This window comes from Haliaeetus leucocephalus, unplaced genomic scaffold, assembly GCF_000737465.1.
Source record: "Haliaeetus leucocephalus isolate CR32 unplaced genomic scaffold, Haliaeetus_leucocephalus-4.0 Scaffold406, whole genome shotgun sequence".
Classification (NCBI taxonomy): domain Eukaryota; kingdom Metazoa; phylum Chordata; class Aves; order Accipitriformes; family Accipitridae; genus Haliaeetus; species Haliaeetus leucocephalus.
The window spans coordinates 3,103,719-3,130,804 of record NW_010972842.1 but is presented as its reverse complement, the minus strand read 5'-3'; the positions used below and the strand labels follow the sequence as shown (position 1 = coordinate 3,130,804).

Sequence of the window (27,086 nt, the reverse complement as noted above, 5' to 3'; positions counted from 1 at the left end):
ATATTAATTTTTTCTGACATTCAAAATTGTAAAGTCAATATGGCAGAATTATTGTTAAAAGCACATATTTACAAATATTCTTTTTTCCATACATAAAGTATTTGGCATAATTATAACAATCTTACTGCATACACAACTGTTTGCTTCTTTTTCACATAATGGTACACTCCTTATTAAAATTTACCAATTATGTACAAAAATACTTGAACATTTATTATAGAAAACCTCTATAACTACCATCAACAGCTTATAACTGCTGAAGGTTTAATTGAGAGAATATAAAAAGTGGTCACTTTCTTCCAGTTAAACTATCGACAAATAAAACACAGCTAAAATGAACATAAGCTTCCCAACAAAAGAGGGAGAATATTTTTAACAGCATGATTTAAAATGCAGTTCACACATCTGTTCCCAAGCACATGTTAAACAGTTAGTAAAAGAAAGAGGATACCAAAAATACATACAGAAGGTGCTTGCTTTTTTTTTTTTTTTTCTTTCCCCTCCACATTCCTACGGCTTGGCATTAGCTTTCCAGAGCTCTTCAGATGCCAGTCACTAAAATACAACCTAAGGCCAAACACCATTCCTCTGCAATAAAGATGATGGTGATGAACTCAAGCTAAAAAGCAAATCCAAAACCTGACTCCACTGGTACGTACACATCCAAAGAGCTGTTCAGAATTTTTGCTAGGTTTTTACAGAATTACTAATGACCTTTGCAATTAAGCTTTTGAAATTTATTGATCGATAACCAGTAATTTGTACTTTTAAAAATTTGTTCATTGAGGGTATTGCCTCGGTACTAGTCAGTACTGATTCTTGTACACAATTTAAATGAACAATTGATTTGTACCTATTTCATACACAGATTGTATTTTAGGGTGAACCTTCAAAAAGAGCAGAGAGCCTCCACTAGCAAACTGCTAGCTTTTTAAAAAACAAAACAAAAACAACAAAAAAAAACATTAACTGGAAGAATAAAAGTAAATTGCACCTCAAAAAGAAAAGGATGCGTCTGGTACAACAATACACTAATGGCACAAAACCTTATCAAGATTCACCAGAACGGTGCTGTACGCTGAATGAAATGCAGGTATTTTTCCATCTTAAAAATAACATAAACCAAGCGTGTGTTTCAAAGATTCCAAACCACATTCTTACAACAGTTCTCTGCAGTATAACTTGCATTATATCTCAGTTTTTCCACAGACATTTGAAATGACCAACCTGTTCATCAGATAAGAGAAACAACTTTCAGCCTACTTGCAGAAACATCCTAGTCTACAGACTACTTTGTTAGAAAGCGTGCATTTATCTCTAGTAGTAAAGATCCAGTCAGTATATTCTGCATTTTGTAAGAAGCATTCGGCTAACTCAGATGAGAGCTGTAGGGTTTTAGATTTAATTTTTTTAAATAAAAATAAAGTACAAATAAAAGCATTTATCAGTATTCACCACCATGAAAATTAAAAAAAAAAAATCCTCTCAGTCATGCTTCCTATAATATCTGGCAACCCAAATTAGTAATTTCATTTCAAATGTGCAACATAATATTAATAAGCGTTTCGTAATTACTCGAAAGAAAAGGTGGGCAAAACATTAAAGTGCCTAACTAAACACGTTCCACCATTTTTAAAAAATATTATTTCTTAACCGGGAAAGAACTGGTTGCGATTAAATACAAAGGCGTTTCTTCTCATAGCTGAGAGACTTTGCGGGGCAGAGGCCTGGGCCGGGGAACCTGCTCAGTCCTCCGGCCGCTGTTTTCCAGATTGTTTGGCCGGACCAGCTGCGGCTTGGGCGGCAGGGCCGGCGGGTCCGCGGCGGGCGGGATGGAGAGGCTGTGAGGTAGAGGAACGGGGCGTTTCAAAGTCCGCTCGTACACGCTGTAAGGCGGCGGGGTTTTACTTTCTTTTCTCACAGGCTCCTCGGGAACGCCGTAGCTTGGGACAGTCACCGGCGGTTCGCTGCCTTGGCTTTCAAAGCCCGACGTCTCCGACGTGCTGCAGCGGCTGAGCGAAGAGATGCCGCTGCTGTAACTGCCCGACAGCACCGGGGAGTTGGATATGAGCCCCGAGGAATGATACTCCACCGGAGACGGCGTGAACGACTGCACGGACCCCTGCGCAAAAGAAAGGGCAGAGGAAGAATTCACCCGGAGTCAACGAGGGAGAGCGCTGCCGCGCTCAGGCTGAAAACGTACAGGGATAAGCGCGTGGATTCTGGGGCTTCATACACGTGAACAGTTGCATCCCTGTTTGATTAGGATCCCTCGAGAAACCAATAAAAAGCTCATTTCGAGAGCGCCTACGTACACCTTGAACAGTGCTCATGCCGGTAGTTCGTGCAAGTGGAAGTAAAACCGTACTGAAGTGTTAACCTTACTATCAAAATACCCCGGAAAAAATCTGGAAGCCTTTAAAACGAACCCTCGATTTTCCTAGCTGTAAGTGAAAGGCCTAGCCCCGCGCCGGACATGCCAAGCGGTGCCCTGCCCTCTAAAGCCAAAGCGCAGGCCTCGCATCCCGGTCACCGCCGCTACTGCGGTCCCTCGCGTTTCAAATTCATCCTCCGAAGCTTCTCGCAGTTTTTACCGCGCCGTCACGCAACACAACGCGCCTTTACGCGGCGGCATCGTAATGGCCTCTGCTGCCACTCAGGGGGCAGCAGCAAGAAGGCAGGCGGTGAGGCATTGCTGCTGCGGACGGCGTTTTGGAACCACGGTTGCTCCCCCTTTCCTCTCCCCCGCGGCCCAGGCATTCCTTAGGCACACGGTGGCACTTGCACGAAGCGCGGAACGTCGCTGCGGGCCCCGGGGACGAGGGTCCGGCGGAGGGCGAAGGTTGCAAACGTCTGCACCAGCAGCCTCGTAGGTCTGGGGGGGAAGGTGAGGGATGGGGGAGCTGAGGGCCCAAGCGGCAATGACAACGATGATAAAGAATAAGAGGCAGGACCGGTAAAGCCCTGCCTAAAAACATCGAGCAGTCCTATTCTGGTGAAGCAACTTCAACTGGAAACTGTAAAAGCTTAGACCGTACTTTGCAAGTTGAAAATTTTTTTGCAAGGTATCTGATTGTGACCGGAGCCATCTGAGACAATCCAGACTTAACGGCCTCAAGCGCAGGCTAAAAAAGGGATGGAGAAATCGCATCAAAGACAAATTTCTCACCCCAACTCTTGTTAGACCGGTTGGCACTCAGCTGCTCAGCTTGAGGTGAGAGTGTGAGCCATGCAACAAAGGGTGGGGAGGGGAGGAAAAGGAGAGGGGCAGGGGCGTACAGAGCTGGCTGCACTGACTTTATCCTGTCGAGATAATTTTAGTTATCTGTCTAGGACTGGATCCACAGTGCACTGAAAGCAATGGAAAAAAGAAAAATCTTCATTTACATCAGTGGATTTTGTACTAAGACGGCCTTCTCTGGCAGCACGTAACAGTTGGAACAAAGGCTAAAAATGGAGCCCTTTATATGGCTAGGGAAGAGCAGAGCAAGTTTTATTTAAAGCTCAATACATGTTGAAGACATTTCAGGCATTGCGAGGAGCCTGTTTAACTACTTGTTTCAGGTTCCGTTCCTCTGCATGTGAGGAGGCTGCAGCTGCACTCCTAACCCCACAAAAGTCCAGGGTCAAGATTTTCAAATAAATGATGTAATTGGTTCAAGTTCCAAGAGTGCTTGACACTTGGATTAAGTGACCATAGATAAGATTTAGGACGTTTGCTTTTGTCATTCAGAAGAGCAAAAATACGTGTAAATCCTGCCTGCTTTAATTTAGGAGCTGAGCAGGGGTAAGCACTTTTTTTTCCTGACAGCAGTACAGACTGATTGTACCAGTAGTAACAGTCTAGACACCACAACAGTCTGGAAATTCATGGATGCTTGAAGTGAGATCCAGCAACTCTCAGAATTATTCTGGGCCAGCATTCCTCTCCCATGCGGCAATCCAGACTTTGGCTGTGAAATGCTTAAATACTGTCCAGACCTTTAGAAGGAAACGTTAGGACAAGCTTCAAACATCCCTAAGAATCATCAGTACCTAGTCCATTCAGGGAAAAAGGAAGAGTTGCTCACCTTGCGTACAAGATCCTAACACTCTGAAGAGCCTCCTAGTAAGCAGGTAGTGTGAAACCTGGGATCAGTGCTCCTGTCAGCAGAAGTTATACTATGGTAATAGAGCTGCGGGGCACTCTAATGGCCAGCACAATTGCTCCGTGTTGATCCCGGACCGCTGTGCAGCCACGAGTGGGAATGTTACAGGCTCATGGGATGGCAAATGGTAGAATGACTGCAGACTTGTGATTAGGGACCTCAAAGGGAAAGGAGGCATTTAGGGGTGCCACCTTCCTCCTCCTCAGGAGATGTGTACCTCTGCAGCTTTAGTTAGGCATTGTGCAGCTGAGGGACCACTTCAGCAGGGCTGCCTCCCTCTGCCCTCGCACCTGAGTGCCTGAAGCACCAGTCATGCTCCTTTCCATTTGCTCTCCCTTCCAGGTTGTTAAACCTCGTACTACTAACCGCAGAATTATCTCTGCTTCAACGGGGTGGCAGCGGCTATCCCCGAGACTAATGTGCAGTCTGACAATAGCGGGGTTTGCCTGGAATATGCAGGCTGCCTGTTTGTGTCCTCCAGTGCTGTGGAAGACACAGATTTCCTGGTCAAGTTTTCCAATAAATAAGCTACTGTGCAACATGTGAGTACTGACACATTCAAATATCTTGAAATAAAAATGAAACCTGCTCACTTTAGCCTGGATCCCCAATTGCTATGGGTGTTTAACTGTCAGAGAAGAACCAATGCTTATTCACAGCCTGTGCTTACTGTTTCCTATTGGCAGGCTTCAAACTACTTCCAACTTCTTACACAACCTCCCTGGATCATTCTGCAGAGGAAGTGGATATTAAAATGACTGAAGCAGGGATTACTCTCTAACACACCCTCTAATCCAACAGCTCTGGATGCTGGAGGAGTAAGGGCAATGAGTCGCCCCCTCCTTAGCCGGCATTTCCCCTCTTGCCACTGTTGGAGACAAAATTCTGGACTAGGTGGACCATTGGGCACCTCTTACATTTAATCCTTACACTCCCTTCTGTCCACTGACTCAGGTGAGCTTGATTATCCAGGTAGGTGAGAAGTCTAGTATTGAGAGGCTAAACATTCTCAAGATTAGGTTTCTTGCCTGCGGTTTTGAAAATCTTCAGAGCTGTTGTAATTGTTACAGCTGCTTACTCTTGTGAGTGGTTTTTGTATAGGCATATGATAATAAAAGGAAAACATAATACAATCCCAAATAATGTATATTAAATATATACTATCTACCCCACAATACGTACGACCTGTCCCACAAAGTCAGTTCACTGCAATAAGACAGTACCTTCATTGGTGATCTGCCAGCAGGAGAAGGGGAAACGGAGGCTATGTGTCTTGCTGGTGACGCTGTAAGTCAGAAAGATTTCAGTGCATTCTTGGTGTTACAATTTTCAGTAAGAAATCTTTTTAAGTGGATAGATCATTCAATACACAAACATTATCTCTGGTTCCCTCTAGGTACTTGCCTGATGGCTGCAAATACTTTTAGAGATTTTATTTTACTCTGTTCTCAGGATTATTTTGCAGTACAACCAATGAAGTATAAGAAATTTCTGCATCCATCTTCTCTGACAAATTTTATATCACCATAAATTGGTTTATATCCTACCAAATGATATCAGAATTCAAAAAAAGTCAGTATAATAACTTTTCCCTTCCTCTTTTTGTTCTTCTATTAAGAAATATATTATGTATTTGTACGTCAAATAAGAAAACAGACAATACATAATGTACTTACATCAAACAATTACCTGTAAATATACTGTAAACATGCCTGGACATACTTTGAGGCCTAAGTCTAAAACACAAAAAGGGTCTTCACTCCCTTGAGAGCAATTATATTTATAGTATCACTTGAGCAGCCTTTCCTTTAAATGGAAGTTAATCTTTTGAAAGGCAAATTGGTTATAGTAACAGAATTCATGTACTTCCATGATTGCTGTGCGTTTTCTGGCCAGTAAGATTCTTTGTGGTTAATGATCATTTCTGATTGCTAACCTCCAATTATCATAAGATCAAAAGATTAAATTTGATCATCCTCCCCAATACCAGCATGAACTGTCTGAAACTACTCAGTCATTAAGTGAAAGGGCAGAGTATTGGAAACAGAATGCTACAGACAACATTAACGAGATGAAAATACCTGCAGAGGCAGTTCTACGGCCTTCCCTGTAAGCAATCAAATAATACATTAACCTGCTCAAGAAGTTAAACATTAATCAGAGTGGAAAGAATCTAAGCCCTCAAGCAGATAATTTTTTTACTGGAGCTTAGCCTGAAATGCCCATTAACTCACCAGTCTGTGCAGGTCTTGGTGGTACAGGAGGAGATATAAGCTTTCCACTTTCCGATGTGTTTCTGGCTTCCTTCCCACTGTCCAGGCTCCAGCTGCTGGGGGTGGTGTTTACAGCTGGAAGAGAATGAAAAAGCTGGCATAGGCATCAACACTTCTTGCTCTCTGACTTGCCTTCATCCATAAGGATAAAAATACACAGAGTGGAAACGTTAAACAACAAGTTGCCCGAAAAGCTCTCATGATTACATCAACATTTGAAAAGCTCTTAAATAATGGCTGTCAATCTCCCGGTTGCCTGATGCATGCATCTGGCCCTCAGGTCAGTTTGTGATTGTATAGCAGTTGGGACCATCAACAACAGCAGCGGCTGAGATAGCACTCTGGTGCACTGCAAATCCAGCCACAAAGGGAGATAAGCTTGAAGCCTGTTATAATCGGTTTATCATTGCACCAGACTCCTATTTAGAGGCTTCTAGGCAGAGGGGAACAGACTATTCAGAAATTGTTTCCATTAACTCATTTTATATACAGAAGGGACTAGAGAAAGGAACTCGCCAAATTCCAATCAACCTCCCTCAGAAAGCTTTCCATGCTAACATGGTTTTTTCGCCTGCATAGGCTACAAATTCAGAATTGAAAGAAGGTGGAAAGAAGGGCAAAAAATGAAGGGAGTAAAATTGGAAGAAATGAAAGTGTCTGGGGGCAGGGCAGAGTGGGGAGGAATCAAATGAAGAAATTATTGTGGACTGCAAAAATTTATATACAGTGTTCGTATCCATGGTCAAGGATCTCTGCTTGATCATGTAAATTGACTATCACCTTGATGTGCATAAAAGTGGCTGTTGTATTTGTCTGTTACCTTTACCAAGTTCCATAACTTTAATTGAATGATCCTGTAAGGCCTGGAACAGCTTCCTTAACAGAACTGGATTATCTTATGTTATCAAGGAGCCACCAATATTGGAAAGAAGTCAGATAGACAGAAAGACAGGGCATTTAACATGGACAGGACAAAAGCTAACTTAAACCCCACAATTTTTCATACACGTCCTGTAAAAAAAGTGGAAAAAAACTGCTTTAAACCTCCCCCTTCCCCCTCAAAAAAACCCACCAAAAACACACCACCAAAAACCCCCCCCACCTTCAAAGCCTGAAACCTCTTGCCTTGCCATTACAGTTTCCTTCTTGTCTGCTTGTTTCATAGGTGTGAGTAGAGAACCACATGCAGTGACCCTGTGCTCATTTACAAAGATGAAGCGAAAAGCAAAGTGTAGTTGCTAACGGATGGTATCAATTATTGCTATTATAGCAACACCAAGGGCTCTCAGAAGGACTGCAATATATATACCCACTATACCAGTATATATACCAGACTTAATACAAAAAGAGCAGTACAAATAATATTTGTTTCATAACTGTAACAATATTGTCACAGTATAATTGCACATTAGTTGACCCTGAGAACAGTGCACAGAATAATCTATTTTCTGGAGGACCATTTTGCTTTTTTTATTGTCAAAATATGCATTACGTTGTTTGCTTTTTATTGTAGGCTGTCACCTAGCAGTATGGTTTTGCCCTCGTCCTAAAAATGACTTGGCACCAGACCTAGGTACTTTACATGCCTGATCTCTTGAAAAGCCAATTTTTTCTTTTAAGTCATCCAAGCAGTCAGTTCTTTGGACTGCTAAAGTCTCCAAGAGAGAATACTTTATTTTAACAATTCTGTAATGTATTTGGCTGCATAGGCCAGTGGAAAAGTTTTGCCATTTCCATGTTAAATTATTTCATATGTTTTTTAGCCCTGTGAAAAATTCCACACTTAAGTTTTCATAAAAACTTGGACACAAAAATACTTACAAAAATCAGCTCCTATTGATGAAAATCTGATTCCTGGTCAGTTCTTGTTACAGTATATTCTTAAAATAGTTATTTTCAATACACCTGGTTTACTGTATCCTTTATTCAGGGTACCACAAAGGCAGTGCATAATGAAATGACGGAGCATATTATGGATGTGGAGCACATAATGAAATTGTGGCACAATAACTGTGCCAACAATATTGAATTTCCCCATGCGCAAAATTATACAAGGCAGTATTTTGTCTATGGAAATTCACAGGTTTCTCATTTACTCTAATTAAACCCAAAAAAACCAACAAGCCACAAATTGATCTTTTCTCTTCCATCAAAGTGTAGCCAAAAGCACAGTGACTTATATTTGGTAAAGGGGACTTGCAGGTGCCAAACTTCAGGACTCTATCCATCTCTTTAGCTTCTCTCTGCCCCAGTCTCCAGAAGTTCATCTCCAGGGCTCACCACCCCATATGTCTCCCTTGAGAAGCAGAAAGGAGAGCTCTCACAGGCAGCCTGCTGCCACCTGCTGCACCATCACCCCTTCCTGCAAACTTCTGGACCCTTCTGAGTGCAACACTCAGTTCAAACAAACACCATGTTCCCCCCTTTTTGGCGAAATGTTTTGAAACTTAGAGTGTTAGCATAATTTAGTTAGTTAGTTAGAATGTTTTGAAACTTGGAGTTGACAGTATGCGCTCAAAAGAATTAGTATTCTACAGGAATATGACAGATTAATTATATTTTCATTGCTTCCAAGACTGGTATGGTGCAGCGTTTCCACTCACATTTGTCAGGGCCAGGCAGATTGGAATCACTTCGTGGCAAAGCACCGTCTCCAATATGATTAAACAGCATTCTCTGTAAATTGAGAATAGCATTGGTTTATGAATAGCTGCTGTTGTATTTCAGTAGCCTTTAAGAAAACAAGTATCTTTTTGTTATTAGCCCCACCACACAGGCCTACTTTGGAGCTAGTGTGATAAACATCACCTAAGCACTTAAGTAGTTTAATAAAAATATGTGTATACAAATAGGGAGTAGACTAGTTTTCTGAAAACTGTACAACACTGGAATCAGAGGGAGGATTATTATGTACTGAGTTCTGACAGTTTCCAGCTTCCTAAAAAACAAAATAAGGCTTATTCGTCAAGTGGTATCTTGATAGATTACTAAACAAGCGCAGGGATGCATTTGCAATAATTTCATTGCAGAATCAGGATCTCAACAAGGTGCAATGTTTGACAATATTCAAGTTATGGCTGTTATCTTAGAAGATCATTGTTTATTATTTCCAACCCTGACTCTTTTGGTAGCAGTGTTCTCACTTCTCTTGTGGATAAGAGCTGACCCGTAGTGTGTTTGTTTTCCTTTTCTGAATATTCAATTTTTTAAAAAAGTCAGAGTACATTTATGAAACAATTTTAAAATTCCACTCGTTATTTCTTTTGGCAGCATTCAAATAATCCGTGGGTTACTAGTTTATCTTGATAACAGATGTAAACACCATACAGTAAATCCTACAAGTAATGTAGATGTACTTTCCAAAGGAAATGAGAACAGATAAACTTTACTTTTTCTTCTTCCTTTTATTTTTTTAAAGCAAGATCAGACAATCAGTGAAATCCAAATCAAATCCTATTCTTGTGTCTCCTTCCAGTGTTCACAGAGGACGGTGCCCAGTCAGCAAGGCACTATGCTGGGCTTCCACAAGATGGCAAACCCAGCTGCAAAAGTAATCATCATTGATCTAACATGTTGCAGCTCCATGTAACAAAGTGACCAGGAAATACCCAGTTAATTCAACTTGACTTAAAACATCTCCTAGAGAGAATGCTTTGGTAGACTTGGAGCTACACCAGGTTTGCCTATCTATGCTGTACTAGAGTCATACTGGATCAGGTAATATCTGTTTTCCTGGAGTTACCATTCAGCTGAGGTGGTGTAACTACATGTGTACTCTAATGTGACAGCAAATGTGATGATATGTTCCTGCCTGGTCTGGATTGAATGTTCACTGCCTAGCGAGTCTGCATGGGCAAGCACTGAAGTGTGTTTTCTGTTGTGAAGGTAAAGAGCAAAGGCTGAAAAAGCAACTGAAATTGGAAGAGACAGAGAGACAAAAGCTGAATGAAATACAGAGAAACAAGGACATACTAAAATAATGAAATATAAAACCATATGGAAGTACAAGAGACATCGCAGGATGTTTAATGAGACACCCCCCCACCCTACCCCCTCCCCCAAAATATGAAACCCAAAAAGCTCCATTAGGAAGAATAGTGCAAAAAACTAAGGAGGCTTGTTGGCCAGTCAATTACAGCAGGCGTTCCTCTTCAGAGTACGGGAAGAGCTGGAGAGACACTGTACAATCACTCAGCTAGAGATCAAAAAGCAAGCACAAATCGATGTTGACTGAAAACAGCTGTACATAGATAAGCTTAAGCATCAATTTCAATGAGCAAAGCAGATGCAGTACTGCGATGGTCTTGTTCTATGAAGTCCACCAAACTTCCTTAAATGAGGTAGCTATGGCCTCAAAAGACTTGATTTGGACTTGAAGTGTGGGAATTTGCCTGTGTATCTCATCTTTCCCGGTTAAAAAACTAGTGTGAAAATAAACGGGTGGTCCTTTCGTCATTAACTTAGTGTGAAGCTCCAACCCAAGACTGTTGAAGTTAACTGGTGTTAGAATAAAAATAGAAAGGACAAGGAACAGTTTGAGCATCTAAATTCTAACGGGAGTTGCAGGTATCTCTAAGATATCTCCTTACACTTGTCCTGAGGATTTCTTTTCCACTTCTTAATCAGAAGGCAGAGAATCAGAATTTTGTTTCTGATCACAGTCCATTTTTACTGCTCAGGGAATAGAGCACCAGAGAAAGAAATTGCACCTTTCCCTAGAAAGATATATCCTCATTTATGGTTATGAGGGCAGAAAGAAACTGTCAGACCTTCTCACCTTTGAAACATACTTCACTGTACAAGCAAGTTAAGTTTCTACTTACCCTCTCTTGGGACACTGAGGGTAGAGACAGATTGGGAGATTTTCCTGCCGGGCGAGTCTCAGAGAGAGTGGGGACTGGGCCTACGAGCTCCTCAGCCTCCCTTATCGAATCTCGGGTAGAGTGGGGGATAGAAGTCGCATTCCACTTGGCAAAGCAAGAGTTTGCAGTCTGGGAGCAAAAATGGGATAATTTTTTCTTTGCGGCAAACTGTAAAACCGCATTATTTAAAGAACATCTCCTGGTCTTTCCTGTATGTTGGTTTGGTCCACTACTGCTGAGAAAGTGCCCAGTAGATATATCAGTAAGTAGTTCCCGAGAACTGCCCTTCAGTCTGGCTAAGCTTCAGTATTACTTCTTAAGCCCTCGGGTTAACAGCACGAGGGCTTAAACAGAAAAGAGGAAAAAATTAAGTCAAGACCCAATTCAATAACTGAAGAAGCAAGGGACAAGAATACAACTAATGAGAAACCAACAAATAACTTCTAAAATAAAGGATCCTGGACTACCAAGTTGTTTTTTATCAAAGGCAAAATTTCTGGTGGAAATGAGAGTGTTGAGAGGAGGGCCTTTCACACTGTACTTATGTTCTCATCTCTCTCAGCTTCAGCAAGAGGTGCATTGTGTGATGGCATAGATTAAAAGAGCAACTGTGTTAAAGGAAAGCACTTTAGGAGAGTAGGTCCATTAAGAAGAAAAGATGAAATAAGGATTCAAAACTGGCCAGCTCACCAAGCTCATTTTGCATTTCAGATAACTCAGAAGATACAAATTTCATACAGACCTATGTAACAGTAATTTTAAGGTAGGAACACAACTCATTCTTTTCTCTGGAGTAATGCAATGTCCTTCTTTTTGAAACTACATTGAAAAATAGGAATTGCCACATGGAGTGGGTTATTATCTCACAGTGGCTAGGATTAGCTATTTCAGAAGAAATAAAGGGGAGGTCAACATGGACAACTGCTGTGATAACAGTTTTTCTTTCTTTCTTCTTCCCTAGATTGAACAAACGCTGCTGTTTCACACAAGCAGGCTGCATCATCTGGTAAGTCTTTGCATTTGAGTAAGTATCAAAAAACCATATCTAAACCTAGACCAAGCAAGCAGAAATGTGATCAAGCACCATGTATCCTAGTCAGATCTCTTTCATGTAAAATATTTTAGAGTATTTGCTTATGAAAACAAAAAAAACCCCTTGAAATTTAACACCAGTGAGCAGACAGTGAATCTGCTCAAAGTTCAACAAGTGCCTTTATCATCATCTTAGCTACTTGTGTTCAGAGGACTCCCAAAAAGCTTCCTACCTGCGAGGTTTCTGAAGGAGTAGGGTAGATGGCACTGCAGGGCCTCTCTCTGGGGGACAGGCAGGAGTTTTCTCGGGAATGCTTATGTTTGTCAGACAACAGAGGAGAGGCTAGAATATAAATATGTCAAGAGATTAAATTCATGCAATGGAACTCAGACATTTCAATTCTATGCTTATGACAAAGAAATTCTCAGTCCCCAATAATTCATATTCCTCAAACAACTGGCTAAATTTGATGTCTGACCAGTGATACCATGCAGAAATTCAGCTGCATAACATATCAAGAATAATTTAATATGGTTTACCACAGGAGATGAGCACTGACCTCTGGCACTGGATGGAGCAGAACTGGTCACATTAGGTGAAGCAGAATGAGTAGAACTCAGGCTTGAGGTAGACGGACTAGGCTGCGTATAGAAGAGTTGCTGTTGTTACATTACACTTACTGGTTTAGAAAACAAAAATTGATAACATTTTTCACTGAAACAAAGAGCTTGTAATTTATTAGACTAGTTTCTCAGCATTTCAAAATAGCAAACCAGCATAAAGAGCATTAATGTAACTACAGAAAGATGTAGTAAAATCTCAAATAAATAGAAATGTAATTAATATATTAAAATAATTACATCACAACTGTGACAACTGGACAGAAAAGTCTATGTAAGGTCAGATGACTTCGCATCATAGTGCATTGCTGCTTATTACTTTTGTAAAAATTCATGCTCTTAAGTTAACAAAGAAGAAACAGTTACACAAAAAATTGTTCTAAGTTAAGGAGGTTAACAGCCCACTTAAAGATTTGTTTATTAAAAGAAGTATCAGCAATAACTTTGAAATTTCTGAATGAAATAATAGAAGCATGAATTTAGTAAATAGCCTCATAAGAAAGATTCTGTTTAGTCTGAAGAATGACAATAATTTGTACCTGCATGTTAAAAACTTCATCGGAGCTTTCTGATTGCCCAGTGATATTGCTGACTTCAGCAGAAGCTTGGGATGACAGTGATGAGGATGAATACCGATTGACAGCTGGGTAACTCAAGGGACTATTATGAGAATAATGAAATACAAAATGGTTAACTTCAGTTGCCAATCATAATTTTTCATGTGAAAACAGCATGTTTATTAATCTCCACAGTTTAATTTGGATTTATTAGTTGAGAGAGAAAGAGAATATACATATCAGCTATTCATGACTGAAGATACTTCAGGCGGACCATATGGGGAAGCATGCACACAATAGAAGTATTTCATGGGTCATCTTCCACAAGTAAAAAAATCTATCAATTTCTAGGATTTTAACTTGCCTGCGTCGTGGTATTACCCTGGCACCATCAGGGCTCATAGAAACAGGTATGGAATTTCGGCATACACGAGGACTTCCATTTGGGAAATGAACAGGGCTAGCTTGTACACAGGCAGAAAATTCCTAGCAAGTTGTTAAAAGAAGATTAATTAAAAGGAACATAATATCATTAAGCATTTTGTAAGACACAAAGAGTCATCTGAATAGTTATACCTGCATTTTGGATCAGCTTCATCATTAGTAAGACAAATATTTTAACTTTTCACTGATGATACTTTCCTTTTAGTAAAACATGACTATTTTTCTCTGCACTGTACGGAAAGTTTATTAACTTTCTCTGTGCTTTGTGGTACTATAAGAATGCTACAAGATGTAATGTGGACAAACAACCAAAAGATGTCACTATTTGTTGCTTAGGAAAATTTAACAACCCTTATCGCAGCTAAAGTGTGTCCTGGTTTATCCATGCACCTGCTCACGTACCTGTATTCCCAAGCTTGACTTCATCACAAAGAACTGATCCACCAGCTTTTTGTGCAACGGCCTCATGTCCTGTGGCACCACCTTCTCGTGCACTGCCAAGCCAAATTCTAGAATCTGGGCCTGCAGAAGAGAGGAGGAAATTAGGGAAAAATACATTTTTGATCCATTTTCCTTAAGCTTTCATCATCATTTAGGATACTAATAAAAAAAAAAAAAAATCCACCAAAATGCATGTTGTATTAAAAAGCATCTAAATCCCTGACAGACCTGTAATCAAACAAGGCCTAAGACTAAAACCAGTAATACACAAAGAGGATTTATGCCTTTTCCCATTTTACTCTTCAACTTTCCCAAAGATTTGGCCAATGTGAATTCAACTCTAATATAAAAACCATTATGGATAACGTAGTGAAAAATCCGGCTAAATGGCAACTTTACAAAGGAGCAGTTCTAAACCCTAAATAAAAGCCATTTGCTACAAGAACAGTTACAAAAGGTGTGAAACAAGAGCAATGACCACATCCACCAGAGACCCTGTAACATAATTTCAATGAAGTCCACGGTTCCCTATCCTATTCCAACTCCCCAGAGACCTCAGTAAGTGGTGGCTTTATGTATATTCTTGAAGCAAGGCCTGACAGCCTTCAGAATAACATTGCTAAAACTCCAATCTTGCTCAAATTTGGTCACAGGCACTTAAAATACTGAATTGGTTAGATGAGGAATCAGATTAACTCAAATTTAAAAACAAAATAGCTACACTATGCTGTAATATCTTTGGATGAGAACTACTAGCTGACGTTTTCAGGCAGCCTGCGAGCGGGCACACAGCTGCGCAGCATCACTGACCCGGGGTCAGGACTGCAGCACATCCGTCCGCACACACAGACATCCCAGCCCTTCGAACCCTCCGCGTCTTCTGTTAACCAGCTGTGGGTGCCAGACGGCGTTTAACGGCTATCGCTTGGAATTCATGTTTTTGTCATAGGAAGTTATTAACTCCAGTTTTAAGTTGTAAGGGTTAGTGAGATTAACTATAGCTTGAGAAATCAAAACTGCAATGTAAATTACTATACATGATGTAAACGAAATTATAGTGAGCTTGGTGAACCTATTCTGATTTATACTGTCTGAGGATCTGCCCTTCAGCTGGTCTGACCAAATGTACCACAATACTGATGAAAAATGGAATTTCCATCTTGCCAAATTCCAATACTCTGACTTCTTTATTGCAAGCTGGCAATAAAGTTTGAAATTTCAACATGCTGCATAGAACAAAGATAGGTAAACGCTAGTGAAAATATTTAGTAGGATCATTTGATCAAAATAATTTTTTTCAGCATTTCTAAATGGAGACACTTCATATTTGAGGCTGGTAGTTTGTTGTCTTATAAATTAATGAAGAAATAATACAAAAATCATATAATGCATAGCATACTCACCTGTTTAGTCACTTGGTGTTTATTTTACTGCCTACCTACTTTGGCAATTATTATTAGATATATTCCACTATAGTAAGGTGTTTTGTTTTTTTTTTTTCTCTTATGCTAAACTTTGTAGTGAAAATGTTTGTTCTGTAGTATTGGTAAAATACGTCTTACAAATATTTGCTGAAGCCATGAAACGTTTCATGAGATAAAGTTTATTCTGTAGTAGTGGTAAAACATGTTGTGCAAATATTTGCATATGAGCATCACAAGACAAAAACTTGCCTCTCATTCAACCTTTGATTTAGAATAGTTTGAAGTGATTAAGAAGATGACGAAAAGGACTAGGGAAAAAATATTAACATGACCCAGAAAACTGCCTGTATAGGAAGTTACTGTCTACTTGAATCTAATTCAGAAAATACTGAAGACCACTGGGCAGTTATTAACCTCTGAAATTTTATGTTTTATTTTGGGACTCTTTTAGCTAGAACAGCTGAGCAAGCCACCCAGTCAGTCTTCTCCCCACTTTACCTGCTCAAGCATCAGCTCTCTCAAGCGTGTGATCTTCTCTCCATCCTCTGGATGGTTCAAGATGTATTCTTTGACAAAGAATGCCTAAGCAGAATAAAATCACAAAGTAACATAAAGTGATTAAAAACACGTGACTTTTTTTTTTTTTTAAGTTTCAGATGATATTTTTGAAACAAAAGCTCTTTTCTTCTGCAATAGAGGATAATAAAAGTTAAATAATTGACTATTCACATATGTGTTGGTGGAGACTATGGGCAAATAAAATGTAGCCACTCTTGAGTGGCATTTACCAGGTTTCAATATCCAGGACAGATCCTGAATCAAATTCAGAAAACTGCAAATCAGAGTTGAAACCAAACACAGGTCACCTGAACTAAATATCTCTTCCCCATTAACAGTGACATAGGAGTTTTCATACTAGGAGCTTCATTACTCCTTAAATATAAAGGTATCTTAAGATAACAGTGTGGAACTGTATGCTATTATATGTATTGGAGCTGTGACGTTATCTTCTTATTCACTCCTAATATAAATAATGTTTTAAAGAACTCACAGTAACACTGATGTCAAAAAGCCACACTTTTCACTTCAGGAGCATCTGGCCAACATCCAGGTGTGTTCATGAGCTCACCTGACTTTCTGCCCCATCTCCAATGCTCAAATTGTGCCAGCTATAGCACCTCAAAGACATTTTACCCTCCGGCTGTGGCCTGGACATAGCACTCCTCTGGTTGTTCACAATTGCATCTCTCTTAACATGGCAATTATCCTAAGCTGCAAGGGTATTACATTGAGATTACAACAATTCTTGACACTATTCTGTAAAGAAAATGCCCAGCTGCTCATTTGAGAGATTTCTAGACCTTCTCAAAAGAGCATTTTGTCACAACAAGTGTCTGTATGTGTACCTATACGTACACATTGTTTTCTATCCATAGAGTTGAGAGGATAATAGTGGCTGTTCCATGCTGTGTTTTCCTTTTGAACCTGTCTTAGCATTTCCCTCACATACTTCTTACAATGTTCTCCATCTAACTTTAGCTGTTAAAATTTTTTCTGTGCAGAATCATTTGTAAATACGGGAAGCAGTGGAGCTGGAGATAAATATACCCCTTCCTCTGATTCAGTTCCAAAATTTTATGCTGTGACAACCAATAACAAAGAAATGCCGAGACCTGTCTAGAAAATGCTGATCCTGTAATGAAGAACATTTATTCACATGGTCCTTTCGCTGCAGATAAGTAGAATTATAAGAATTAATGTTTAAATTGTTAGAAGGAGCCCTCTGATCCTTGCTAAAATCACAAACTTCTGCCAGCTGATGTTTTTTTGGCCTCAGCTACAAGCTTAATGTTCTTTCAATATCAAGCAGGTGGTGTCCCAGTGGTTTTGGGCTGAGATTTATACAGATCTGTAATACAAGTCAGAGATGTAATAATCCAACTTCAAAAAAAAAAATCACCAATACTTCAGGAAAAAAAAAATCAGAATTTGACTAAATCCAGTAACATTATTGGAACCAGTGGTTTCCAATAATTAATCATGTAAATGAGCTAAAAGAAATCTAAGTCGTAGTACAAATTGCAGTCTGAGAGGTGTTAGTGGGCACAAAACACACGCTTCATGCTTTTTCCAGCAGTTTAGAAAATTTTTTTAAAAATCAGTGGTTCAGTCTACAGCCATTTTTTAGCAGACATGAAGGTGCTGCATAATAACTATTTCTTCTGTAGATTTTCCTGGAATCTGTTCCTGTACCAAAACCAGTGACAGCATAGCTTTAACACCTGCAATACTAGCCAAAGGGCTGAATAACTAGAACACTGTTTTTTATCCCATCAGAGGAGGAAAAAGGAGGAAAGAGGGCAGAATCAAGAAGGCAGCAGCTGGCCAGAGGACGTTATTTGCTGGGTTTTAACATTTCTTAAAGCTTGGAAGTTGCCTGAAGGGAAGGAGGATATCTGTAAAGACGTGGGCATGCTTACCTCAAGACCACATGCTCCAAGACTGGCTGAGTTTTGAGCTTTGTACAGGCAGAAGGCAAAAGCAAGTGAAACAGGCAGAGAAAAGCATTTACAGAGGAGAGGAAAAGGAGGAAGGTAGAAGATAACAAGCAGCAAAACAGCAGGAAGACATAAAGACTGAAAAAGGGACATGCAAAGAGAATGGAGGTGAAATAGAAAAAACCCCCACCAAATCTCACAACTATTGCTAGCAGTTTTGGTGTTTACAACACAAATTGATGAAAAGTCCTATTTTGCTATATAGCAAGAGAGAGAGGGAGAGGACAGAAGGGAATTGAAACATGAAGACTGTCTAGGAGATCAAGAATTGCAGCTAAAAACAACAATAAGAAAGGAGCAAGCTAGAACCTTTAATATGCTCATGAAGAATGGAAAGCTATGCAGAGACATCGAGCTGGCTCTGACATTGCTAATTCAAACCAGACATAGCTCTGACATGACTGTATTTCTCAAGGGACTCCCTTCGTGGAACTTTACAATGCTAAACAGTTTTATTCCTGTTTAAAGGCAGCTGGGAAACATCAAAAGTGGTACTGCTTGGCTTTAGTCTCACAATTTTCATAACATTGCGGTTTTGATGACAGATTCTAACAATACAGTGGACTCAATTTCTTGTCGTTTAATTTAGACATGTTTTTATCAAATTTAACACTGTTGAGTGAACACCAAATCTTGCAGCCTTTGAGACAAGTGGACAGAATGTTATTCAACTTGACATTTTCAATGGAAAAGGAACAACCAGCAGACTCAGTATTTCATAAGACACTTAGGAGACAGAGGAAGATCAAGCTGAGCTGAAAAAAAAAAAATCCTTCATTTCTTTTTACTGCAGTTTCAAAATTCCACAGAATTTTATGGAAATACAGCATCTGAAACATTTAAGGTTCTCCTAAGGTGATTCAGAGATCATAATAATGAGGAACAGCTTTTAGGAACAAATCCAGTGTTAGGCATTTCTTAATTATATGTATTATATCTTACTAGATTTTTCCAGAAAATAGCTTTCCTTAAAAACTTGGAGAAGAGAAAGCAGAAGGATCTAGAAAAGCATGATTCTTCAAGATAATAAATTTCTTGTTAAGAATTTTATGTATATATATGTATATATTTCGCTCTTAAAATTAGAATGTCAGCACACAAAAGTAAATTTGGTGGTCAGCCACAAGTAGCTCCTGACCTAGAAGGGCAGGGGCGAGGGAATATATTATAATAGTCACAATTAACTATTTAATTAAAAATCCCCAAACAAACCACTAAAGAATGCAAGGTAATTGTGAATCGACTCATCACTGGAGTAAATCTATGGGACTATCTGCAGCAACACAGTTGTTTCAATAAAGCGATACATATTTAACATCACCTCACCCAAAACTGCAATACAGGTATACTTAAAACTATTATTGATATAGTACTTTCTGCCCTCAATTCATACAGAGAAGCTGCATCTGTACAGAGAAAGAAATCAGTAAGAAACTGTCTTATAACAGATTTTTAATAAGCAGAAAATAAATTATTTACCTCTTGGTATCTAGCAACGCCACCATTAACTGCTGCATCAATGACCCCATTTAGACACATCGTGAGAGGGTTAATATTTTGCATTTGTCGAGTTTGACACTGACTAATCAGTGTTCTCAGCTGCTGGTTCTTATTTTCTAAGACTTCAATAGCATTCTCAAGGGGACTCATTTCCACCTGAAAGAGGAGTGAGGAACATTGCAAACATACTTAATCTTCAGTCAAAAGATGAAATATATTAAAGGTAATTTCTGATTTCTTAAAAGATGTTAAAACAATGTTATTCTATGTTCTAGAGTATTGGGGGCAGAAAAAGTTCTTCTCACCTGGGCTACACTCTCTGAGTGTACATTCTGAGCACAGAGAGAATTAATTTCATCATATAATCAAGGACCAAAACAAACAACCCTCCCTCTCTTGTAGATTCACCATCTGACGTTTAGACATACTCAGCCCTTGCTGCAAAACGCTCACACACTTCAGCCTGTGGTGGAACTCTTGGAATTCAGGGCTAAATTGTCCTTGGCAACTTTACCTAAATTGGGCTTGAGGTCAGGGAGAGCTTCACCGTGCTTAAGGGCACGGAGAAGAGCTTAAGTATGGGTGAGCTAGTTCTCCCACTCAAAGTGAAGTCAACAACTAGACGTTATGGATGAGGAGTTTGAATGTAAGCTGATAACCAAGTTGTAGTCAAGGGCAGTCCTGGATCGGGATGTACCTGTCCTCTCTAGAGGGTGAGGAAGCTTTTCTCACAGGTAGCATGAACTGCAGGAAAAGCAAAAAGCGAAACGATGGGAAGAGTACAGGACTGCAGTTGCTATAATTTACCAAAACATACAAGCACAAATCTGAGTCATGACCTAGTACATGCCCAGGAAAAACTATTACAGTTAACTTTTGGAAATGGTGAGTATAATGGTAATACGATAGTAAACTGAGGATCTTCATATTAGGGGTCATATTAACCTAGTAAGGAGTCAGTAGGAGTCAACTCACAAAATTTCTCATGTCGCACAATTTTCTAATTTTTACAAAATTCCATTTTTGTTTTCTACAGGAGAATATCAAGATGGTGAATGAATGACATTTTGTTGCTATTATAAGAGAGAAACACAGTAGACTTCTAGGGAAAAATCAGTTGTACAATGGTATCCCTATATTTAATGGGACTACTGTAAGACTGGCTTTGACAGGAAGGAAACCAGTTACAGGTGATATAGTCCTGGGCTTCACAACTGACCAATTATTTAGAGATCTTTGTAGGAGGAACACTCCTTCAAATACATTTGAAATGCATTTAAGGATTTTCTAAGAAAAATAACAACAAGGAAGGAGAAAAAAATCACAATGTGTCACTAACAGATTGCTACTTTAGACCCTATTCCTACAGGTTCTGCGTAGGCATGCTCCCCTGCCCAGGCATGCTTTCTTGCCCATGCCGAGAACTGGGAACTTCAACAGAGCTCTAGGCAGACACAGAAATATACCCACATGGCGTTTATTATAGTACAGGAACTTGGAGAATGTTTACTTTTCAAGCATACTGAAAAATATGTTAAACTATAGATATTCTAAGTATTAAATGTTACATCATGCTGAGTTTTAAGAAAGTAATTTGCTGACATTAAATATTGCCTTTGGCTGCCCATTATTGTTCTCAACTTTTCTTCCTCAACTGTTTAAATGAATAAGGGTGGTTCTTAATAATACTTTTCAAGGTAAGAGAAACCACAGAACTCAAAATATTTCATAAATACTTTTGTCATAGCCAGCTTGAAAACTTGCTCAAAGAAGTTAGATATGGGTACTCAATCTTAAAGTAGTTCATCAAATAACATACAATTAAGGAAGTAAACCAACCCACAATATGTATTGCCATCAGTCTCATACTCACTACTTCACGTTTTTCCACTTCAAACCAACGAGATATTCCAGGTAAACTCTGCACCAAGATCAGTGTGGTCCTCTCCACCCATAGACTCTACAATACACAAAACCAATTGATTTCCCTAAATTGCCTCTGTATTATTCTTAATTATTCCCGGTTTTCTTTATGAATACCTTCATTTAAGTAATGGTGTACATAAAAAAAGTATTAACATCCAAATTTCTACTGAAAAGTCTATCCCAGAAGCCTATGACATTCACTTTTCTCCTTACTTTCTAGGACCCACTCCTAAGCAGTAATTTCTGCTGGTTCTTTGCTCTTAAACATGGTATTATTCTATCTTATTATGTTGTCCCCTAATCTCCAAAAGTCACTCACACTAAATTAGCATTTTAGTACTGACTTTCTGAGATGACATCTGAGAAAAGGGAGAGTTCTGAAGCAGAACAACTTGCAGATCACACAGAGTGACCAGCTCTCCTCTGTGAAGTCCTGTTTGAGATTCCACAATGCATAGCTGATGGGATACTCAAATATACTGCTGTTAAACACTTTGTGCAAGAGGTTTGTAAAATGACAAATCAACACATAGGATAGCGCTTACACAAAATATATATAAGCTGTACAATTAAAATAAAGCCCTATGCTTTAATTAAAGGAAAACAGTGACTTAATTTAGTTAATTTATTACCCTTACAGTTCTTTCCTCTAACTTTATAACAAAATTATTATGGGATAATTCTCTTTGTGTGTCTGAATCCCAGAATATATTCTGCATCAGGATGTGTTTCTAGTGGGTCAGAATTAAAATTACACCAGAAGAATGCAAGATGAGTTTTCAGTGTGACATTTTTATTAGGAGGGACAGAAGTCATTTACATATTAGGGAAGGAACTATTGCTCTTCTCTCAGACAATCTCTAAGTCCAGAGGTAGTTTTTAGTCTTGATATCACAGGAACAGAACATTATGCTGCAGTTTAGTCAAAACTGTCTCTCCCTTCCTCTAGGGAGAGAGCACTTCTGGCAATCTTATCCATACCCCAGATTACCTACTTAACAGTGTTTTCCCATCTGCCTTACAAACTTCTCTGCAGGCTGCTCTGCTGTCTCCAGTTCTGCCTTCAATATACCACAAATTTTTTTTATTTGCAAAAACAAATGGGTACTTTTTACTCTCCTATTCCCATATACAACAAGACCTTCCCATCTCCCATATATTTTTCATATTATTTTAATTAAAATGAGAAGTGAAACAGTCAAATCTGAGCTACCATCTTCTCTGGCGAATTTGTTATACCACACTCAGTTGAATAACACGACTATCGTTGATGTTACAAATAAGTCCATAGGTCCAGTAGCTTGGGAAGGAGCATGGTACTTTACCTTGAACTCATTTTCCTTGTCCTTGGTCCCTTTGTGAAATGGCCTGTCATATCGGAATCGCCAGATATGATTTACTTTGTAAAAGCTCTTGATGTTATCGGGAATGCCATCTCTCTGCAGGACTTCCTGGTTTTCTGGAATTGGTGTCACTGCATAAATCTGCAAGTCTGTATGTAAAGAGTTAAGGCTATCCCATTTCATTCAAATTAGCAGAGCATATTGACTCCTGAAGCATGACAGAAGAAAAACTCGTTAAAGTGTGTACCATGAAATGCTTCTAGACTGTTAATGGCTTAGGAAAAGAACCTGAGAGATTTTTTGATGGTTTGGACTTCTTTATACTGTTTTGTTGAAAATTTTGTATTTATTTTTGAAATAGAGCTACTTACGTGGAATAGTATATGGAGTATAGGGATGTAATTAAAAATATATTCTTACACAGAACATGTCATGCCATGGTAACATTATGTTGTATAGTAAGAACTTGAATTACTGTAACTTGAACTGACACACCATTATCACAGCCGTGATAGTTCTGCTAAAGTAAGCATGTTAATAACCTGTCAAAGAATTTTTAAATAAAACCAACAATTACACAAAAAAAATTCCAAACATAATAGAGTGACTGGGACAAATTGCAGGGGAATTCTCACCCACCGTTTATTTCAGTGGAGGCACATTGTGATTGAAATTGGCTATCAGTGTACCTACAGTTTTTAAAAGCATGAAAGGCATAACTGCAGTGTACTGGTTTGTGATTATGTGGATACACTGTGCTTCTGCCTGAAAGATGGTCTCATCTGGTTGGTTAGCATGTTGCATAGCAATGGCATGAGGGAACTCATTCAACATTCGCTGCTGGAAGGCCTCCAGCCTTTCGTAGTCATGTCCTCGGCAAACGAATTCCTTATTCTGAGCAGAATAAGAAAAAAAAAAACAACCAAGAGCAAGTTACGTGAAAATAGTTGGGTTTCATTAGATAGGTCCAAACACATGCTCTTAAATATAGACTTTCCAGGCAATTTTTACATCATTTAAATAAGGAAAAAATAAGAAACAAAAGTCAAGAATGAAAATAAGAACTCTAGAAAGAACAGGTTACTTAGAAGAAGGAAATTTTACCATATAAAGTATGTTTTATTCAAAAGTCTGGAAAAATCAAACAATTATACTTAAAGCTTTAATAAAAATCCGAAGGGAGAAATGGTTCTTATTGGATTAAAGAATATAACTAACATATCAGACTATATAAAATATGTAACAAAAATATAATGCAACAGACAGTTAAGACAATAAAATGGGCTGCAAGTCCTTTCCATGAGGAACTAGGAAACTTTGCTTTGAAGTTATACAATTCTGAAGAAAAACAATGCGTAAGAAAATGGTAGAATGCATTTCATTTGTCTTATCCTCTAAATGCTTATCAATTATCAGCCTGGTAAATTAAAATTATCCAGTTTTTGCAACAGGAAGTAAAATAATACTCCTGGCCCCAACATAATTTGTTTTACCTGCACCATTACTTTCCCAAGATTGCACAACATGAATACAGATACAACACACATCCTACATTAAACATGAGAAGCCTGGATTTGGAGTACCCATTGGAATTAGTCACAGACCATGGCGATGCTGAGGGCTTCCTGTAGCTCTGGACAGCACTTTTTGGTTTGATTCTGCTTGCACACACACATTTGAAATATGGAAATGCCTTAACTATTTTTCTAAAAACACTGTTAAATTAATTTCCTTTTAAAATCTGTATTAGAAAATTCTAAGAAGTCGTTACTAATGTGTTCCTCTTGAAGCAGGTTTAGATAGAAACAGTTGTTGTCCTTACAGTATCTTGACAACAGAGACAGGGAGCACTCAATTCTGAGACCCCAGACTTTCATGGGAATTGCTCCAAGAAATCAACTGCAATAGTGTTACTGTGCAACTACAAATTAAAATGTGAAAGCTTTAATCTGATGCTTTATTCTTTATTCCTTCTATAGCAAGCACAGCCAGACTTACAAGCTGCTTTGCCGTAAAAAAATTAAATCAAATGCACTAAGTTCTGAGGTGTTCATTGCTGGTGCTGCAAGCATAGATCTGTGCTATGTACACTTAACTTGGAAAATTATCCTGGTTTTGGATGGGATAGAGTTAATTTCCTTTCTAGTAGATGGTATAGTGCTGTATTTTGGATTTAGTATCAGAAGAATGTTGATAACATTCTGATGTTTTCAGCTGTTGCTCAGTAGTGTTTATACCAAGTCAAGGATTTTTCAGCTTCTCCTGCCCAGCCAGCAAGAAGGCTGGAGGGGCACAAGAAGTTCGGAGGGGACACGGCTGGGACAGCTGACCCAAACTGGCCAGAGGGGTATTCCAGACCATGTGATGTCATGCCCAGTATATAAACTGGGGGGAGCTGGCCAGGGGGGATCGCTGCTTGGGAACTAACCAGGCATCAGTTGGCGAGTGGTGAGCAATTGCATTGTGCATCACTTGTTTTGTATATTCCAATCCTTTTATTACTGTCATTTTATCATTGTTATTATTATCATTATTAGTTTCTTCCTTTCTGTTCTATGAAACTTTTCTTACCTCAACTCATGAGTTTTACCTTTTTTTTTTCCCCGGAGTCTCTCCCCCATCCCACTGGGTGGGGGGGAAGTGAGTGAGCAGCTGCCTGGTGCTTAGTTGTGGGCTGGGGTTAAACCACGACATAAATGTATAAATAATTCCTGGGCAGATGCATAAGCAGTGAGAGACCTACAGGTCTGAAAGTATTGCACTGTTGTGCAACTTTTTACAGTACTTTTACTTCATCAGTTGCCATTTAGTAATCTAGACATTAAATTCTTTCTAATTAACATTTCCAAATTGGTTTATGCAGATGATATATTAACATAATATCAAAAACTATGTGCCCATCAGACTCTTTGTGCATCGCTTTTAAAGGGGAGAGTTTCATGCTGTATTTACCATTTGGAATTTGTCAGTTTCCCCACCACAAAGGCAAAATAAAATCAGGCTTTTTAGGCCTCCACCATACAGGGGACATCCCTTTGTCATTTATTTGAATTATCGTAGGAAGAGGAGCTTGGATTACGATTGCAGCAGCTCCATGAATAAGACGGGTTCTGTTCTCTTCCCAAGGTGACAGTCAATGCAGCTAAACCACTGCAGACTGTGGAAGATGAGAACATTTTCAAGGGCACTTCAGTAACTTCAGAATCCAAGATTAATGGTCAAGAGTAACTTTATGTATCTTGTCTGCTTTCGTACACTGATAATCAATGAAACTCAGCACGTTGAATTTCTAAGTCATTTAAAAAAAAAAAGGAACTTTGAGAATATAATTACTTAAATGCTAAATTACTGATTGTACCACTGCCAAGCAATACCTCTTCTGACAGCTGCCTTCTGAGCAGCCACCAGCAGAAACAGAACAGGACAAAGGGAACAAACTACCACGAAAAGATGATGTTGGTCTATTGGTACTATTCTGGTGGAATAGTATAGGTGCATGGTTTCCAACATAAACATGAATATTAAGTTTATGTGGGACTCTGGAAGCCTAGCGCTTGTCTTTCCATTAGGACCTTTTCTTAATCCTGAAAACATGAGGATATTTTATTCATTATCACAAAAAATTCCCTGTTTCTCATAGGATAAGAACTTATATATAGTGTGATCAAATTCTCACATAGAGAAAGTGATTATGAATGACAGCATGAATTCCAGAATTACTCCATTTTGTTTCTTTTCAATTCACTTACTCTCAAGAAGAATGGGAACTTTTTCCCATAGAATCCAACTCTGAAAAATTCTGGCTCCAAACGCTGTTGATCCATAATTTTATCATACAAAGATGCTTCCATCATCTGGGTGAGATTGATAAGAAATGCAATTATTCTTTTTTGAAAACATATTGTCTTTCAGCACACTGCTCTGGATGAATGCATCAGATTAAATAATTATACTTCT

At 39.0% G+C, this 27,086-nt stretch overlaps 1 protein-coding gene across 1 annotated transcript in view; it reads right to left on the bottom strand.

Annotated features, from left to right (window-relative positions):
• Positions 1-939: 939 nt before the first annotated feature.
• Positions 940-27,086, bottom strand: part of DOCK4 (dedicator of cytokinesis 4) — a 248,424-nt gene continuing 222,277 nt past the window's right edge. Inside the window, exons 41-55 of the mRNA XM_010574107.1 lie at positions 26,879-26,983; positions 23,882-24,023; positions 23,112-23,278; positions 21,734-21,820; positions 19,840-20,016; positions 16,301-16,384; positions 14,340-14,459; positions 13,858-13,979; positions 13,476-13,596; positions 12,876-12,957; positions 12,549-12,658; positions 9,025-9,097; positions 6,383-6,496; positions 5,372-5,433; positions 940-2,122 (exon numbers count right to left, since the gene is read on the bottom strand). Of these exons, the coding sequence (XP_010572409.1) occupies positions 1,697-2,122; positions 5,372-5,433; positions 6,383-6,496; positions 9,025-9,097; positions 12,549-12,658; positions 12,876-12,957; positions 13,476-13,596; positions 13,858-13,979; positions 14,340-14,459; positions 16,301-16,384; positions 19,840-20,016; positions 21,734-21,820; positions 23,112-23,278; positions 23,882-24,023; positions 26,879-26,983 (1,992 nt within the window). The 3' untranslated portion in view covers positions 940-1,696. The remainder of the gene's footprint in view (positions 2,123-5,371; positions 5,434-6,382; positions 6,497-9,024; positions 9,098-12,548; positions 12,659-12,875; positions 12,958-13,475; positions 13,597-13,857; positions 13,980-14,339; positions 14,460-16,300; positions 16,385-19,839; positions 20,017-21,733; positions 21,821-23,111; positions 23,279-23,881; positions 24,024-26,878; positions 26,984-27,086) is intronic.